This window comes from Bombina bombina, chromosome 1 (assembly GCF_027579735.1).
Source record: "Bombina bombina isolate aBomBom1 chromosome 1, aBomBom1.pri, whole genome shotgun sequence".
Taxonomy (NCBI): Eukaryota; Metazoa; Chordata; class Amphibia; order Anura; family Bombinatoridae; genus Bombina; species Bombina bombina.
Genome location: NC_069499.1, coordinates 292,213,848 through 292,233,956, shown reverse-complemented (window position 1 = coordinate 292,233,956; position 20,109 = coordinate 292,213,848). Strand labels below are relative to the sequence as shown.

At 43.6% G+C, this 20,109-nt stretch overlaps 1 protein-coding gene across 2 annotated transcripts in view; it reads right to left on the bottom strand.

Annotated features, from left to right (window-relative positions):
• The window catches only part of OSBPL11 (oxysterol binding protein like 11), a 223,330-nt gene that overhangs the window by 45,530 nt on the left and 157,691 nt on the right, over nt 1-20,109 (bottom strand). For both annotated transcript variants that reach the window (XM_053698047.1, XM_053698048.1), the window contains one exon: nt 14,250-14,403. In XM_053698047.1, coding sequence (XP_053554022.1) covers nt 14,250-14,403 — 154 coding nt within the window. The remainder of the gene's footprint in view (nt 1-14,249; nt 14,404-20,109) is intronic.

Here is a 20,109-nt window from a genome sequence, read left to right as displayed (position 1 = left end):
TGCATTTAAGGCTTTACTTACATTACTTCGGTATCAGCAGCATTTTCTAGCAAATTCCATCCCTAGAAAAATATTTTAACTGCACATACCTTATTACAGGAAAACCTGCACGCTATTCCCCCTCTGAAGTTACCTCACTCCTCAGAGTATGTGAGAACAGCAAAGGATCTTAGTTACTTCTGCTAAGATCATAGAAAACGCAGGCAGATTCTTCTTCTAAATACTGCCTGAGATAAACAGTACACTCCGGTACCATTTAAAAATAACAAACTTTTGATTGAAGAAATAAACTAAGTATAAAACACCACAGTCCTCTTACGACCTCCATCTTAGTTGAGAGTTGCAAGAGAATGACTGGATATGGCAGTGAGGGGAGGAGCTATATAGCAGCTCTGCTGTGGGTGATCCTCTTGCAACTTCCTGTTGGGAAGGAGAATATCCCACAAGTAATGGATGATCCGTGGACTGGATACACTTAACAAGAGAAAAGGTATTCTCAAGGAGAACCCCCTGGGACCTGGAACAGAGAAAAGAGCAATAGATCCATAGGAAGACCTGTCAAAGCTCTCTAGACAGTCTCTACGTAGAGAGATCAAATTCCAGCAGGTGGAACAGAGCCCACAGAGCAGCAGATGCTGCTCCTTACAGAAATAAGCCACCTGATCCAACCTCCTACACACAGGGCAGGACAAAGACCCTCCAGAGAGGAAACCATAAGGAAGACAAACTGTCCGCTCAAAAGAGAAGGGCACAGATAAGAACAGTGTACATGTCCACAAGACATGAAGCTATAGTATGATCAAAACACGGACTGAATGAAAACTCATCCAGACACCACTGTTGACCAAACAGAGAAAAAACTCCCCATAGAGGAGCACACTCCGTCTGAAGGACAAGTCAGGTCTTAAAGTTCATAACCAGTACCCGAAGGTGGATGTGAACTCTGGCCTTCCTGCTTGCAAGCCTAATGAGCTAGCCTCTATGTCACAACATAGGGTCCCTAAAAAAAACTGGGTCATCCAGAACCAGTCCACAGGATCAGAAGTCTCCAGACATCCAAGAAGGATCCAAGACAAGAACCCTGGACCCAAAACGACACCCTCAAGGAACACAAGACACCCAACCCTGTCTGAAGCAATCAGACCTCACAGGGGATGAGAACCGGGAAACCCGGAGAGAACGGGTACATGACTCCAAAGGGAAGAGAATACCCTTAGCCAGAGGTCAATGCCCCCCCAGCAAGGTACTAGGCCACGACAAAGTCACACAATTTCTCCCGAGCCCAAAGGCCCCAAGGGCACCACTAAGGGAAATGAGAACGAGAACAGAGTCACACGAAAGAGAGTAGAAAGAAAGGCTAGTTTCCATAACCCTTTCAGATTAACGTTGCAGAGGACCACACCCAAGGTAGAAGATTGCAAAGCATCCCAAACCCAGGCAGAAAAACATCCCCTAAACAAAAATCTTGGAAAAGACACCTCCTCCTATCGACCCTTATATGGAGACGACTAACTCCCGAAGGAGGACAGAGCCTCACTGCCTTCACTTCCTAATTAAGTGGCCAAAGCCGCCAGAAAAACCGGACGAAGTCCAGAAAGTCTCGACCCAAAGGAAGAGAACCTCTAAAAGGAACAAGTCCTAAAAAGACACTTCCAAAGAGACCATGAAAGGCAAAACTATAAGAACGGCGGAATGAAGGACCTAAATCCTCCAACCCCAAACGGGAAGGAACACTCTAGTTCCCGGAAAAAATCGGAAACAGCTGAGCATGTCGCTGCAGATCTTAACGGAGTCCCGGCCCACTAGATTAAAAGGCGAATGAGGACTGAACCAATTCCCCATTCCCCTAAGCAACCACGGACCCTCAAATCCTCCCAGGATGCTAGTTGAAGCTTGTAAAATAAAACAAGAAAACAACACAAATCATATTGTGTTCACTAGGCATCCTCACCAGACCAACCGGACATAAAAAGGTGCCACGTGCCTGAACTAGGCCTCAAAGACAGAAGGATTTGTACCCAGTCAAAACCAGCCTGAAACCAAGGGCCCCAGTACTGTCAAGGCCACAAAGTCTCCCCCGATGATGGAGGGATAAAGAACAGTCAGACAGACTTTTGAAAACAGTGCAACCACAAAATCGTGAGTATCAATTCCAGAGAAGAAAAATCCCAAAGGAAACATCACACCACAACATGAGCTTTAGACCAAATAAAAAAGGAAATTTATGCTTACCTGATAAATTGATTTCTTTTACGATATGCCGAGTCCACAGGTTTCATCCTTACTTGTGAGATTTATCCTCCTGCTAACAGGAAGTGGCAAAGAGCACCACAGCAGAGCTGTTACATAGCTCCTCCCCTAACTCCTCCCCCCAGTCATTCGACCGAAGGTATAGGAAGAGAAAGGAAAAGCTAAAAGGTGCAGAGGTGACTGAAGTTTTGAAAAATAAAATAAATCATGTCTTAAAATGACAGGGCAGTCTGTGGACTCAGCATATCGTAAAAGAAATCAATTTATCAGGTAAGCATAAATTTCCTTTTCTTTTACAAGATATGGCGAGTCCACGGGTTTCATCCTTACTTGTGGGATAACAATACCAATGCTTTAGGACACGAATGAAAGGGAGGGACAAGACAGGAACCTAAACGGAAGGCACCACTGCTTGACGAACCTTTCTCCCAAAAATAGCCTCAGAAGAAGCAAAAGTATCAAATTTGTCAAATTTGTAAAAAGTATGAAGGGAGGACCAAGTCGCAGCCTTACAAATCTGTTCAACAGAAGCATCATTTTTGAAAGCCCATGTGGAAGCCACAGCTCTAGTAGAATGAGCCGTAATTTTTTCAGGAGGCTGCTGTCCAGCAGTCTCATATGCCAGGCGGATGATGCTTTTCAGCCAAAAAGAGAGAGAGGTAGCCGTGGGAAGCCTCAGGGAACTGTTTCTAGGCAAAATTCAAGCCAGCCATGTGGAAAAAACTAGGCCCCAATAAGTTTTATCACCAAACATATGTAAAAACCGATTAAACATGCCAGCAAACGTTTTAAAATACACTTTTATAAGAGTATGTATCTCTATTAATAAGCCTGATACCAGTCACTATCACTGCATTTAAGGCTTTACTTACATTACTTCGGTATCAGCAGCATTTTCTAGCAAATTCCATCCCTAGAAAAATATTTTAACTGCACATACCTTATTACAGGAAAACCTGCACGCTATTCCCCCTCTGAAGTTACCTCACTCCTCAGAGTATGTGAGAACAGCAAAGGATCTTAGTTACTTCTGCTAAGATCATAGAAAACGCAGGCAGATTCTTCTTCTAAATACTGCCTGAGATAAACAGTACACTCCGGTACCATTTAAAAATAACAAACTTTTGATTGAAGAAATAAACTAAGTATAAAACACCACAGTCCTCTTACGACCTCCATCTTAGTTGAGAGTTGCAAGAGAATGACTGGATATGGCAGTGAGGGGAGGAGCTATATAGCAGCTCTGCTGTGGGTGATCCTCTTGCAACTTCCTGTTGGGAAGGAGAATATCCCACAAGTAATGGATGATCCGTGGACTGGATACACTTAACAAGAGAAAAGGTATTCTCAAGGAGAACCCCCTGGGACCTGGAACAGAGAAAAGAGCAATAGATCCATAGGAAGACCTGTCAAAGCTCTCTAGACAGTCTCTACGTAGAGAGATCAAATTCCAGCAGGTGGAACAGAGCCCACAGAGCAGCAGATGCTGCTCCTTACAGAAATAAGCCACCTGATCCAACCTCCTACACACAGGGCAGGACAAAGACCCTCCAGAGAGGAAACCATAAGGAAGACAAACTGTCCGCTCAAAAGAGAAGGGCACAGATAAGAACAGTGTACATGTCCACAAGACATGAAGCTATAGTATGATCAAAACACGGACTGAATGAAAACTCATCCAGACACCACTGTTGACCAAACAGAGAAAAAACTCCCCATAGAGGAGCACACTCCGTCTGAAGGACAAGTCAGGTCTTAAAGTTCATAACCAGTACCCGAAGGTGGATGTGAACTCTGGCCTTCCTGCTTGCAAGCCTAATGAGCTAGCCTCTATGTCACAACATAGGGTCCCTAAAAAAAACTGGGTCATCCAGAACCAGTCCACAGGATCAGAAGTCTCCAGACATCCAAGAAGGATCCAAGACAAGAACCCTGGACCCAAAACGACACCCTCAAGGAACACAAGACACCCAACCCTGTCTGAAGCAATCAGACCTCACAGGGGATGAGAACCGGGAAACCCGGAGAGAACGGGTACATGACTCCAAAGGGAAGAGAATACCCTTAGCCAGAGGTCAATGCCCCCCCAGCAAGGTACTAGGCCACGACAAAGTCACACAATTTCTCCCGAGCCCAAAGGCCCCAAGGGCACCACTAAGGGAAATGAGAACGAGAACAGAGTCACACGAAAGAGAGTAGAAAGAAAGGCTAGTTTCCATAACCCTTTCAGATTAACGTTGCAGAGGACCACACCCAAGGTAGAAGATTGCAAAGCATCCCAAACCCAGGCAGAAAAACATCCCCTAAACAAAAATCTTGGAAAAGACACCTCCTCCTATCGACCCTTATATGGAGACGACTAACTCCCGAAGGAGGACAGAGCCTCACTGCCTTCACTTCCTAATTAAGTGGCCAAAGCCGCCAGAAAAACCGGACGAAGTCCAGAAAGTCTCGACCCAAAGGAAGAGAACCTCTAAAAGGAACAAGTCCTAAAAAGACACTTCCAAAGAGACCATGAAAGGCAAAACTATAAGAACGGCGGAATGAAGGACCTAAATCCTCCAACCCCAAACGGGAAGGAACACTCTAGTTCCCGGAAAAAATCGGAAACAGCTGAGCATGTCGCTGCAGATCTTAACGGAGTCCCGGCCCACTAGATTAAAAGGCGAATGAGGACTGAACCAATTCCCCATTCCCCTAAGCAACCACGGACCCTCAAATCCTCCCAGGATGCTAGTTGAAGCTTGTAAAATAAAACAAGAAAACAACACAAATCATATTGTGTTCACTAGGCATCCTCACCAGACCAACCGGACATAAAAAGGTGCCACGTGCCTGAACTAGGCCTCAAAGACAGAAGGATTTGTACCCAGTCAAAACCAGCCTGAAACCAAGGGCCCCAGTACTGTCAAGGCCACAAAGTCTCCCCCGATGATGGAGGGATAAAGAACAGTCAGACAGACTTTTGAAAACAGTGCAACCACAAAATCGTGAGTATCAATTCCAGAGAAGAAAAATCCCAAAGGAAACATCACACCACAACATGAGCTTTAGACCAAATAAAAAAGGAAATTTATGCTTACCTGATAAATTGATTTCTTTTACGATATGCCGAGTCCACAGGTTTCATCCTTACTTGTGAGATTTATCCTCCTGCTAACAGGAAGTGGCAAAGAGCACCACAGCAGAGCTGTTACATAGCTCCTCCCCTAACTCCTCCCCCCAGTCATTCGACCGAAGGTATAGGAAGAGAAAGGAAAAGCTAAAAGGTGCAGAGGTGACTGAAGTTTTGAAAAATAAAATAAATCATGTCTTAAAATGACAGGGCAGTCTGTGGACTCAGCATATCGTAAAAGAAATCAATTTATCAGGTAAGCATAAATTTCCTTTTCTTTTACAAGATATGGCGAGTCCACGGGTTTCATCCTTACTTGTGGGATAACAATACCAATGCTTTAGGACACGAATGAAAGGGAGGGACAAGACAGGAACCTAAACGGAAGGCACCACTGCTTGACGAACCTTTCTCCCAAAAATAGCCTCAGAAGAAGCAAAAGTATCAAATTTGTCAAATTTGTAAAAAGTATGAAGGGAGGACCAAGTCGCAGCCTTACAAATCTGTTCAACAGAAGCATCATTTTTGAAAGCCCATGTGGAAGCCACAGCTCTAGTAGAATGAGCCGTAATTTTTTCAGGAGGCTGCTGTCCAGCAGTCTCATATGCCAGGCGGATGATGCTTTTCAGCCAAAAAGAGAGAGAGGTAGCCGTAGCTTTTTGACCCCTACGCTTTCCAGAATAAACAACAAAAAGAGAGGATGTTTGTCTGAAATCCTTGGTCGCTTGTAAGTAAAACTTCAAAGCACGGACCACATCCAAGTTATGTAATAGACGTTCCTTCTTAGAAGAAGGATTAGGACACAAGGAAGGAACAACAATTTTCTGATTAATATTCTTATTTGAAACAACCTTAGGAAGGAATCCAGGTTTAGTACGCAAAACCACCTTAACAGAATGGAATATAAGATAAGGCGAATCACATTGTAAAGCAGAAAGCTCAGAAACTCTTCGAGCAAAAGAAATAGCAAGAGATAACAACTAAAAATAAAACCTTCCAAGATAACAGCTTAATATCTATGGAATGCATGGGTTCAAACGGAACCCTTTGAAGAACATTAAGAGCTAAATTCAGACTCCATGGTGGAGCAACAGGTTTAAACACAGGCTTGATTCTGATTTAAGTCTGACAAAAAGACTGAACGTCTGGGACATCTGCCAGACTATTGTGCAATAAAATTGACAAAGCAGAAATTTGTCCTTTTAAAGAACTAGCAGATAATCCCTTCTCCAATCCTTCTTGGAGAAAGGACAAGATCCTAGGAATCCTAATCTTACTCCATGAATAACCCTTGGATTCACACCAATAAAGATATTTACGCCATATCTTATGATAGATCTTTCTAGTGACAGGCTTGCGAGCCTGAATCAGAGTATCAATGACCAACTCAGAGAATCCCTGCTTAGATAAGATCAAGCTTCAGTCTCCAGGCAGTCAGCTGCAGAGAATTTAGATTTGGATGTTGGAACGGACCTTGAATGAGAAGGTCCTGTCTCAATGGCAGTTTCCACGGTGGCAGAGACGACATGTCCACTAGATCCGCATACCAAGTCCTGCGTGGCCACGCAGGCGCTATTAGAATTACTGAAGCTCTCTCCTGTTTGATTCTTGCAATCACACAAGGCAGGAGAGGAAATGGTGGAAACACATAAGCCAGGTTGAACGACCAAGGTACTGCTAGAGCATCTATCAGTACAGCCTGGGGATCCCTTGACCTGGACCCATAGCGTGGAAGTTTGGCATTCTGTCGAGATGCCATCAGATCCAATTCCGGTGTGCCCCATTGATGAATCAACAATGCAAACACCTCCGGATGGAGTTCCCACTCCCCCGGATGAAAAGTCTGATGACTTAGAAAATCCGCCTCCCAGTTCTCTACTCCTGGGATATAGATTGCTGATAGATGGCAAGAGTGAATCTCTGCCCATCGGATTATCTTTGATACCTCTATCATCGCAAGAGAACTTCTTGTTCCCCCCTGATGATTGATATATGCTACATTCGTGACATTGTCCGACTGGAATCTTATGAACTTGGTCAGTGCCAACTGAGGCCATGCCTGAAGCGCACGGAATATTGCTCTCAGTTCCAGAATATTGATTGGCAACTGAGACTCCGTTGGAGTCCAAGTTCCCTGAGCTTTCAGGGAATTCCAGACTGCAGCCCAGCCTAAGAGGCTGGCGTGCATTGTCACTATAACCCATGATGGCCTGCGGAAGCACATCCCATGGGACAGATGATCCAGTGACAACCACCACAGAAGAGAGTCTCTGGTCTCTTGATCCAGATTTATCTGAGAAGATAAATTTGCATAATCCCCATTCCACTGTCTGAGCATGCACAGTTGCAGTAGCCTGAGATGAAAGCGATCAAACGAAACTATGTCCATCGCTGCTACCATTAATCCAATGACCTCCATACACTGCGCCACTGATGGCCGAGGAATGGACTGAAGAGCTTGGCAAGTATTTCGAATTTTTGATTTTCTGACCTCCGTCAGAAAAATTTTCATGTCTACCGAGTCAGAGTTCCCAAGAATAGAACTCTTGTTTGTGGAACAAGTGAACTCTTTTCTATATTCACTTTCCAACCGTAAGTTCTTAGAAATGACAACACGATGTCCGTGTGAGATTTGGTCAGATGATAAGTTGACGCCTGAACCAAAATATCGTCCAGATAGGGCGCCACTGCTATGCCCGCGGCCTGAGAACCGCTACAGGGGACCCTAGCACCTTTGTGAAGATTCTGGGAGCTGTGGCCAACCCGAAAGGAAGGGCCACAAACTGATAATGCTTGTCCAGAAAGGCAAACCTTTGAAACTGATGATGATCCTTGTGGATAGGAATGTGAAGGTACGCATCCTTTAGGTCCACGGTGGTCATGTATTGACCCTCCTGGATCATTGGTAAGATTGTTCGTATAGTCTCCATCTTGAACGATGGGACCCTGAGAAATTTGTTTAGATATTTAGGTCTGAAAGTTCCCTCTTTTTTGGGAACCACGAAAAGGTTTGAGTAAAACCCCTGTCCCAGTTTTGGAACTGGACAAATTACTCCCATGGAATAGAGGTCTTTTACACAGTGTAAGAACGCCTCTCTTTTTGTCTGGTCTACAGACAAACGTGAAAGATGAAATCTCCCTCTTGGGGGAAAATTTTTGAATTCCAGTTGATACCCCTGGGTCACAATTTCTAATGCTCCTGCACATCCCTTGCCCAAGTCTGAGCAAAGAGAGAAAGTCTGCCCCTACTAGATCCGGTCCCGGATCGGGGGCTGCCCCTTCATGCTGTCTTGGTAGCAGCAGCGGGCTTTTTGGCTTGTTTACCCTTATTCCAGGTCTGATTAGGTCTCCAGACAGACTTGGATTGAGCAAAATTTCCTTCCTGCTTATTGGTGGAAGGGGAAGCAGAGGGTACTCCTCTGAAATTTCGAAAGGAATGAAAATTATTTTGTTTACCCCTCATCCTAAGAGGTTTGTCTTGAGGTAGGGCGTGGCCTTTACCTCCAGTAATGTCAGCAATGATTTCCTTCAATTCAGGGCCGAACAGGGTCTTACCCTTGAAAGCAATAGTTAACAGTTTAGACTTTGATGATACATCAGCAGACCACAATTTTAACCATAGCGCTCTGCACGTTAACATGGCAAAGCCTGCATTTTTTGCTGCTAATTTAGTAATCTGAAAAACAGCATCTGTGATAAAAGAATTAGCTAGTTTGAGAGCTTTAATTCTGTCCAAAATGTCATTTAGGGGCGTCTCTACTTAGAGACTCCTCAAGGGCGTCTCTACTTTCAGAGACTCCTCAAGGGCGTCAAACCAGAAAGCCGCCGCCGTAGTTACAGGAACAATGCAGGCAGCAGGTTGTAACAAGAAACACTGGTGAATAAATAATTTCTTTAGAAGACCCTCTAATTTTTTATCCATAGGGTCTTTGAAAGCACAACTGTCCTCAATAGGTATATAGTTGTACGCTTAGCTAGAGTAGATATTGCTCCCTCCACCTTAGGGACCGTATGCCAAGAGTCCTTAATGGAGTCTGATATGGGAAACATTTTCTTAAAATTAAGAGGGGGAGAGAACGGTATGCCTGGTCTATCCCATTCCTTTCTAACAATTTCCGAAATTCTTTTGGGAACCGGAAAAACATCAGTGTAAGTAGGAACTTCTAGATATTTATCCATCTTACACAATTTTTCTGGAGGAATTGTAATAGGTTCACAATCATCCAGAGTCGCTAGGACCTCCCTGAGTAACAGGCGAAGGTGTTCAAGTTTAAATTTAAAGGACGCAAAGTCCGTATCTGTCTGAGGTAACATATTCCCTGAATCTGAAATTTCTCCCTCAGATAATAATTAACTAACCCCCAATTCAGAGCATTGTGAGGGTACATCGGAAATAGCTACTAAAGCATCAGAGGGTTCAGTATTTACGTTCATACCTGGCCTACTGCGTTTACCCTGCAAACCTGGCAGTTTAGATAATACCTCAGTGAGAGTAGTTGACATAACTGCAGCCATAACTTGCAAAGTAAGAGAATTAGACACACTAGATGTACTAGGTGTCACTTGTGTGGGTGTTAAAGGTTGGGACACTTGAGGAAAATTACATGGCATATCCTGATTCTCTTCAGACTGAGAATAATCCTTAGACATACTATTATTTCCTAAAATATGTTCCTTACAGTGGAAGGCTCTATCAGTACAAGAGGTACACAATGTAAGAGGGGGTTCCAAAATGGATTCTAAACACATAGAGCAATGAGTTTCCTCAATGTCAGACATGTTGAACAAAGTAGTAATAAACACAACAGTTGGTAAATACTTTATTTGTTGACAAAAACAATTTTGCAAAAAATAGAGTACTGCGCCTTTAAGAAAAAAAAACACAATTTTTTTCTCAAGCACACTTAAAAACGTCTATGAACGTTTAAAAAGTAGATATAGAAATATAAATTGCCAAAAATTATTGCATCCACATGCAAGGATTGAATTTACTCTTTACTTTAAAAAAATAATACAATTTTCTAAATAATGACCCCTGCACCTTGCCACAGCTCTGCTGTGGCGCCAACCTGCCCCCAGATAACTGCCAAACGAATCAACACCAATCCGGATAGTGTAAAACACAGATAGTGCCCAACCAAGGCTAATGTCTGCTGTCTCCTTCAGAGTAAACTGAGCATCTGAGGGGCGAGAATAGGCCCCACCCACAATGGATGTCGCACTAAGAAATTCAACTACCGCATGGGAAACGGTTAAAAACAGCCATGTGGTCCCCAAACGAATATTTATCAAATAAAACCTCTTTTACTCTTTATAATAAAATTAGTGAAAATAAAAGTCCCAGTGTCAATTAATATGCTGCTTATGAAATGTGCTGCAATGATGTAAGAAATAAAACACCCGGTATGACAGTAATTCCCCTTTTGGTTTAGGGCTACTGCTTACCATGTTCCCCTTATAAGGAACCAAATACAGCCAATTCTGATATACCAAGTTTCCTCAGAGAAAAATAGGCTGACACATACCTCAAATGCTGTTTACTGCATGAGACCGTCCTCACACGAAAGAGTTTCCATTATTACCTTCAGATTAGTGGGACCCATAATTGAACTTAGTAACTGCTGCTAAGATCATCAATTTCAGGGAGAAATCTTCTTCCATATCCTCCCTGATCAAAATAGTACTCACCGGTAGCATTTAAAATAAAAATATCTTGATTGGATAAATTAAAACCATCATTTTGTCACCACTATCACTTTACCCTTCCTATTACTAGCATAGGCAAAGAGAATGACTGGGAGGAGGAGCTATGTAACAGCTCTGCTGTGCTCTTTGCCACTTCCTGTTAGCAGGAGGATAAATCCCACAAGTAAGGATGAAAACCGTGGACTCGGCATATCTTGTAAAAGAAATTGTCCTCACCGGATGAAAATAAAAGATAAGGCAACTCGTAGGTTATCGCCCAGGAAGAACAGACAGACACGCAGGACCAGCCCAACAGGGGTCCGAGACTTCCAAGCTCAGAACTGGAAAAGGATACACAAATAACAAAGACTAAAAGAAGATTACTTCATCCCCTTATGTCTATGTATGCAAGCCAGTCGAAGGGTAAGACTGAGAATCCCCCAGACCCATTAAGAGTGGGATCCTCCAGCAACGCCAAAAACGTGCCTTAGTAGAACACAAAGGCACGCCAGTCTATAACGAAAGGCGCAACATACCTCCGCCGGGACAAAAGGAAACACCTGCCCCAAAGGTTGACCCCTTGAGGCCTCAGGGGTAGTCACTCCCCCGGAACGGTGAACTGGACCAGGCCTGATGAGCCCCGGTTAACGAAACACGGACAATATCGTAAGCACACTCCCGGGAGGTGCAGATGAGCCAGCGCCAAAGATATGACCATGCGGAACCGTGTTGTAACTTCCGGTGGGAACAGGCCACACTCCCTAGAAAGGATAAGTAGCGTTTGGGTTACCTGCATGCGTAGTAAGAGTTGGTGGTAGGGAACTCGTCTTGTGAGAAATAGAATCCCCGGAGGCGGATGGCTCAGTGGGCACCCAATTCCCCGATCCTGAGGAACAGAGCACTCTAAAACAGCATTCGTAACATAACTGATGAGCATGTATCACCCGGGCCAATTCATATTCTTCGCAAGAAGTAGAGTCTGAATCAGAGACACCTGTCTCCAAGAATCATCCATAACTGTGAATCTGACACCTCCAGAGAACCAGACACCAGCGGACCAGGATTTCTCAGTCGCCACACGGTCAGGAAAGCGGAAATGTAGTCACAAGGTAAACCGTGCAATCCATGCAAAAGCGCACCCGACCGAAAAGGCTGCGTCACTAGACATAGGCCGTTATGTTCCAAAATAGCCATGAGCCAAAGTAACACTAAACAGTAGCAGACAGAATCACAAACATGATTATAAATCAACCCTGTTGAATAATTCCTAGATACAAAAAGGAGCCTCACTGAGACCCTATGTTAAAACTTATCCCCGAAAGGTTGTAGCCCCTCTTGGATAAACAGTTGAAATTACAATACATCCATGATGAAAGTAAAATGAAACAATCTTACCAGAATCTACACAGTGGAACAGGAACACGGCCCTTCAAATGTGACAGACAGTAGGGTCGCTTCTGGCATGGACTTGAGAGAAAAACGCAAGCAGCGAAACTCGTCAACGCTGATTGCTTGTGGAGCTGGTAATGTCGGGATGGTTTAGCAGAAAGACTCTCCCTGCATCTCCGGACTCTAACTTTCACTCATGCTCTTACTGAGAGGCTGACAGGGCTACTTAAAACTCCAGTCCCATGCCGAAGAGTACTACACTTCATAAGAGACCATCGAAAACTTCTGACACTTCTCTGCCAACCTTCTGGGACGAAAGGCAATGAATGACTGGGGGATGAGGGAAGTGGGAAAAGTATTTAAGCCTTTGGCTGGGGTGTCTTTGCCTCCTCCTGGTGGCCAGGTTCTGAATTCCCAAAAGTAATGAATGCAGCTGTGGACTGTCCATTTATGAAGAAAATAGAGCAACAACTGTATAAATAAAAAATACTTCTATTAAAAAAAAAATAATCTAATTATTTTTGCATCTTCAAATGAAACATAGCTCCTTTCAATGAATATATATATATATAGGCAGCATAAAGAGCGTGCAAGTCTTGGAACACTATAGGAAGCACTATTTGTAAAGTGCTCAAGTCAAAGACTCTTGAGGCTATCTAGATATGTTCATCTATAAAAAAGGAGCCAACTCTATACAAATGCTACTAAGAGAAAAATTTGATAACATAAATAAATTGGAAACATTTAATTATATAGTGCATTTAATCTTAAAACTTTCATTTTTACTTACACATCACTTTAAAGGGATACTAAACCCAATTTATTTATTTCATGATTCTGATAGAGCATGCAATTCTAAGCAACTTTCTAATTTACTCCTATTATCATTTTTTCTTCATTCTCTTACTATCTTTATTTGAAAAAGCAGGAATGTAAGGTTAGCATCCGGCCCATTTTTGGTTCAGCGCCTGGGTAGAGCTTGCTGATTAGTTTGCTACATTTAGCCACCAATCAGCAAGCGCTACCAAGGTGCTGAACCAAAAATGGGCTGGCTCTTAAGCTTACATTCCTGCTTTTTAAAATAAAGATTGCATGAGAATGAAGAAAATTTGATAATAGGAGTAAATTCGAAAGTTGCTTAAAATTGCATGCTCTATCTGAATCATGAAATAAAAAAATTCGGTTTAGTATCCCTTTAAGCTATAAATACCAATGTTCTGGCCGACAAGCATGTTGCATACATTGAAGCTTTACAGGTATGAGTTTGGCTTACTGCATATGTGTAAGCTTAACCAAAAATCTCCCAGGGGATAAACAATCTATGATCCTAACCAAATATGATTTTCCCGGATGTCTGGCTTCAACAGCAGAAGTCACATATGTATGTGAAAAGGGAAAGCACTTGCCCTGCTCAAGAACAACATAGCTAAAGCCTTGTAGTTTCAAGGAACAGCTGCATGTGGAGAGCAGAGTCAAGTCTCTGGAGACCTAGATCTGTACACAGGATCAGAGCTGAGCAGGATTACAGGATGCAAAATACCTGGCATGAGGTTAAACGCATAGTTGTATGCAAACAACAGTGCAATATTAATATGCTCTAACACAGAGCATTTTCTTTTTGCACTTGTATGTCCCTTTAATATACAGAACTAATCAGTGTAAATAAGTATAATATAAATGCTTTACACCAATGTGCTCAGACAAGTTTAGCAAACATTAAAGCCTGAACTTAATAGAATGTGGTCAGTTGCAAAGTCATGGTGTCTTATGCTAGGACATTAATGCATTATAAATAAAATAGTATACACACCTCTTTAGAAAAATATTTTGTGTTCCACGCTGTCTCTGTCTCTGTCCGGTGTCTTTCCTCTGCTCTTTGGCGCTCCTCCAGCGCCCTCTTGTGTTCTGTTGCTTTCTCAATGTTTTTGTCGCTCAGTGCCTCTGTCACATGTGCCCACAATCGTCTGAAAGCACAGTAAACATCCTTACAAATAAAGTCTGCACTCTCTAAACAAAGTTAGTCAAACCTTTCACAAAAGACCACATTTAGATAAATATAGCTAGAATGCATAGTGAGCAGTACGAAGAGAAAAGAAAGAGGGACACAGAATTAAAAGTGACAATAAAGGTAAAAGATGAAACAGGAAAAAGGAATAACGTCACAGAATTAGACTTGGCAAGATAAACGATAGAAAACAGAATTTATGTTTACCTGATAAATTACTTTCTCCAACGGTGTGTCCGGTCCACGGCGTCATCCTTACTTGTGGGATATTCTCTTCCCCAACAGGAAATGGCAAAGAGCCCAGCAAAGCTGGTCACATGATCCCTCCTAGGCTCCGCCTACCCCAGTCATTCGACCGACGTTAAGGAGGAATATTTGCATAGGAGAAACCATATGGTACCGTGGTGACTGTAGTTAAAGAAAATAAATTATCAGACCTGATTAAAAAAACCAGGGCGGGCCGTGGACCGGACACACCGTTGGAGAAAGTAATTTATCAGGTAAACATAAATTCTGTTTTCTCCAACATAGGTGTGTCCGGTCCACGGCGTCATCCTTACTTGTGGGAACCAATACCAAAGCTTTAGGACACGGATGAAGGGAGGGAGCAAATCAGGTCACCTAAATGGAAGGCACCACGGCTTGCAAAACCTTTCTCCCAAAAATAGCCTCAGAAGAAGCAAAAGTATCAAACTTGTAAAATTTGGTAAAAGTGTGCAGTGAAGACCAAGTCGCTGCCCTACATATCTGATCAACAGAAGCCTCGTTCTTGAAGGCCCATGTGGAAGCCACAGCCCTAGTGGAATGAGCTGTGATTCTTTCGGGAGGCTGCCGTCCGGCAGTCTCGTAAGCCAATCTGATGATGCTTTTAATCCAAAAAGAGAGAGAGGTAGAAGTTGCTTTTTGACCTCTCCTTTTACCGGAATAAACAACAAACAAGGAAGATGTTTGTCTAAAATCCTTTGTAGCATCTAAATAGAATTTTAGAGCGCGAACAACATCCAAATTGTGCAACAAACGTTCCTTCTTTGAAACTGGTTTCGGACACAGAGAAGGTACGATAATCTCCTGGTTAATGTTTTTGTTAGAAACAACTTTTGGAAGAAAACCAGGTTTAGTACGTAAAACCACCTTATCTGCATGGAACACCAGATAAGGAGGAGAACACTGCAGAGCAGATAATTCTGAAACTCTTCTAGCAGAAGAAATTGCAACTAAAAACAAAACGTTCCAAGATAATAACTTAATATCAACGGAATGCAAGGGTTCAAACGGAACCCCCTGAAGAACTGAAAGAACTAAATTGAGACTCCAAGGAGGAGTCAAAGGTTTGTAAACAGGCTTAATTCTAACCAGAGCCTGAACAAAGGCTTGAACATCTGGCACAGCGGCCAGCTTTTTGTGAAGTAACACAGACAAGGCAGAAATCTGTCCCTTCAGGGAACTTGCAGATAATCCTTTTTCCATCCAAATTTTGTGGTAAATCTTTCTAGTTACAGGCTTTCTGGCCTGAACAAGAGTATCGATAACAGAATCTGAGAATCCTCGCTTCGATAAGATCAAGCGTTCAATCTCCAAGCAGTCAGCTGGAGTGAAACCAGATTCGGATGTTCGAACGGACCCTGAACAAGAAGGTCTCGTCTCAAAGGTAGCTTCCAAGGAGGAGCCGATGACATATTCACCAGATCTGCGTACCAAGTCCTGCGTGGCCACGCAGGAGCTATCAAGATCACCGACGCCCTCTCCTGATTGATCCTGGCTACCAGCCTGGGGATGAGAGGAAACGGCGGGAACACATAAGCTAGTTTGAAGGTCCAAGGTGCTACTAGTGCATCCACTAGAGCCGCCTTGGGATCCCTGGATCTGGACCCGTAGCAAGGAACTTTGAAGTTCTGACGAGAGGCCATCAGATCCATGTCTGGAATGCCCCACAGCTGAGTGACTTGGGCAAAGATTTCCGGATGGAGTTCCCACTCCCCCGGATGCAATGTCTGACGACTCAGAAAATCCGCTTCCCAATTTTCCACTCCTGGGATGTGGATAGCAGACAGGTGGCAGGAGTGAGACTCCGCCCATAGAATGATTTTGGTCACTTCTTCCATCGCCAGGGAACTCCTTGTTCCCCCCTGATGGTTGATGTACGCAACAGTTGTCATGTTGTCTGATTGAAACCGTATGAACCTGGCCCTCGCTAGCTGAGGCCAAGCCTTGAGAGCATTGAATATCGCTCTCAGTTCCAGAATATTTATCGGTAGAAGAGATTCTTCCCGAGACCAAAGACCCTGAGCTTTCAGGGATCCCCAGACCGCGCCCCAGCCCATCAGACTGGCGTCGGTCGTGACAATGACCCACTCTGGTCTGCGGAATGTCATCCCTCGTGACAGGTTGTCCAGGGACAGCCACCAACGGAGTGAGTCTCTGGTCCTCTGATTTACTTGTATCTTCGGAGACAAGTCTGTATAGTCCCCATTCCACTGACTGAGCATGCACAGTTGTAATGGTCTTAGATGAATGCGTGCAAAAGGAACTATGTCCATTGCCGCTACCATCAACCCGATCACTTCCATGCACTGAGCTATGGAAGGAAGAGGAACGGAATGAAGTATCCGACAAGAGTCTAGAAGTTTTGTTTTTCTGGCCTCTGTCAGAAAAATCCTCATTTCTAAGGAGTCTATTATTGTTCCCAAGAAGGGAACCCTTGTTGACGGAGATAGAGAACTCTTTTCCACGTTCACTTTCCATCCGTGAGATCTGAGAAAGGCTAGGACAATGTCCGTGTGAGCCTTTGCTTGAGGAAGGGACGACGCTTGAATCAGAATGTCGTCCAAGTAAGGTACTACAGCAATGCCCCTTGGTCTTAGCACAGCTAGAAGGGACCCTAGTACCTTTGTGAAAATCCTTGGAGCAGTGGCTAATCCGAAAGGAAGCGCCACGAACTGGTAATGTTTGTCCAGGAATGCGAACCTCAGGAACCGATGATGTTCCTTGTGGATAGGAATATGTAGATACGCATCCTTTAAATCCACCGTGGTCATGAATTGACCTTCCTGGATGGAAGGAAGAATAGTTCGAATGGTTTCCATCTTGAACGATGGAACCTTGAGAAACTTGTTTAAGATCTTGAGATCTAAGATTGGTCTGAACGTTCCCTCTTTTTTGGGAACTATAAACAGATTGGAGTAGAACCCCATCCCTTGTTCTCTTAATGGAACGGGATGAATCACTCCCATTTTTAACAGGTCTTCTACACAATGTAAGAATGCCTGTCTTTTTATGTGGTCTGAAGACAACTGAGACCTGTGGAACCTCCCCCTTGGGGGAAGTCCCTTGAATTCCAGAAGATAACCTTGGGAGACTATTTCTAGCGCCCAAGGATCCAGAACATCTCTTGCCCAAGCCTGAGCGAAGAGAGAGAGTCTGCCCCCCACCAGATCCGGTCCCGGATCGGGGGCCAACATTTCATGCTGTCTTGGTAGCAGTGGCAGGTTTCTTGGCCTGCTTTCCCTTGTTCCAGCCTTGCATTGGTCTCCAAGCTGGCTTGGCTTGAGAAGTATTACCCTCTTGCTTAGAGGACGTAGCACTTTGGGCTGGTCCGTTTCTACGAAAGGGACGAAAATTAGGTTTATTTTTTGCCTTGAAAGGCCGATCCTGAGGAAGGGCGTGGCCCTTACCCCCAGTGATATCCGAGATAATCTCTTTCAAGTCAGGGCCAAACAGCGTTTTCCCCTTGAAAGGAATGTTAAGTAGCTTGTTCTTGGAAGACGCATCAGCCGACCAAGATTTCAACCAAAGCGCTCTGCGCGCCACAATAGCAAACCCAGAATTCTTAGCCGCTAACCTAGCCAATTGCAAAGTGGCGTCTAGGGTGAAAGAATTAGCCAATTTGAGAGCATTGATTCTGTCCATAATCTCCTCATAAGGAGGAGAATCACTGTCGACCGCCTTTATCAGCTCATCGAACCAGAAACATGCGGCTGTAGCGACAGGGACAATGCATGAAATTGGTTGTAGAAGGTAACCCTGCTGAACAAACATCTTTTTAAGCAAACCTTCTAATTTTTTATCCATAGGATCTTTGAAAGCACAACTATCCTCTATGGGTATAGTGGTGCGTTTGTTTAAAGTGGAAACCGCTCCCTCGACCTTGGGGACTGTCTGCCATAAGTCCTTTCTGGGGTCGACCATAGGAAACAATTTTTTAAATATGGGGGGAGGGACGAAAGGAATACCGGGCCTTTCCCATTCTTTATTAACAATGTCCGCCACCCGCTTGGGTATAGGAAAAGCTTCTGGGAGCCCCGGCACCTCTAGGAACTTGTCCATTTTACATAGTTTCTCTGGGATGACCAACTTGTCACAATCATCCAGAGTGGATAATACCTCCTTAAGCAGAATGCGGAGATGTTCCAACTTAAATTTAAATGCAATCACATCAGGTTCAGCTTGTTGAGAAATGTTCCCTGAATCAGTAATTTCTCCCTCAGACAAAACCTCCCTGGCCCCATCAGACTGAGTTAGGGGCCCTTCAGAAATATTAATATCAGCGTCGTCATGCTCTTCAGTATCTAAAACAGAGCAGTCGCGCTTACGCTGATAAGTGTTCATTTTGGCTAAAATGTTTTTGACAGAATTATCCATTACAGCCGTTAATTGTTGCATAGTAAGGAGTATTGGCGCGCTAGATGTACTAGGGGCCTCCTGAGTGGGCAAGACTCGTGTAGACGAAGGAGGGAATGATGCAGTACCATGCTTACTCCCCTCACTTGAGGAATCATCTTGGGCATCATTGTCATTGTCACATAAATCACATTTATTTAAATGAATAGGAATTCTGGCTTCCCCACATTCAGAACACAGTCTATCTGGTAGTTCAGACATGTTAAACAGGCATAAACTTGATAACAAGTACAAAAAACGTTTTAAAATAAAACCGTTACTGTCACTTTAAATTTTAAACTGAACACACTTTATTACTGCAAATGCGAAAAAACATGAAGGAATTGTTCAAAATTCACCAAATTTTCACCACAGTGTCTTAAAGCCTTAAAAGTATTGCACACCAAATTTGGAAGCTTTAACCCTTAAAATAACGGAACCGGAGCCGTTTTGAACTTTAACCCCTTTACAGTCCCTGGTATCTGCTTTGCTGAGACCCAACCAAGCCCCAAGGGGAATACGATACCAAATGACGCCTTCAGAAAGTCTTTTCTAAGTATCAGAGCTCCTCTCACATGCAACTGCATGCCATGCCTCTCAAAAACAAGTGCGCAACACCGGCGCGAAAATGAGTCTCTGCCTATGCTTTGGGAAAGCCCCTAAAGAATAAGGTGTCTGAAACAGTGCCTGCCGATATTATTATATCAAAATACCCAGATAAAATGATTCCTCAAGGCTAAATATGTGTTAATAATCAATCGATTTAGCCCAAAAAAAGTCTACAGTCTTAATAAGCCCTTTTTGAAGCCCTTATTTACAATCGTAATAAACATGGCTTACCGGATCCCAGAGGGAAAATGACAGCTTCCAGCATTACATCGTCTTGTTAGAATGTGTCATACCTCAAGCAGCAATAGACTGCTCACTGTTCCCCCAACTGAAGTTAATTGCTCTCAACAGTCCTGTGTGGAACAGCCATGGATTTTAGTGACGGTTGCTAAAATCATTT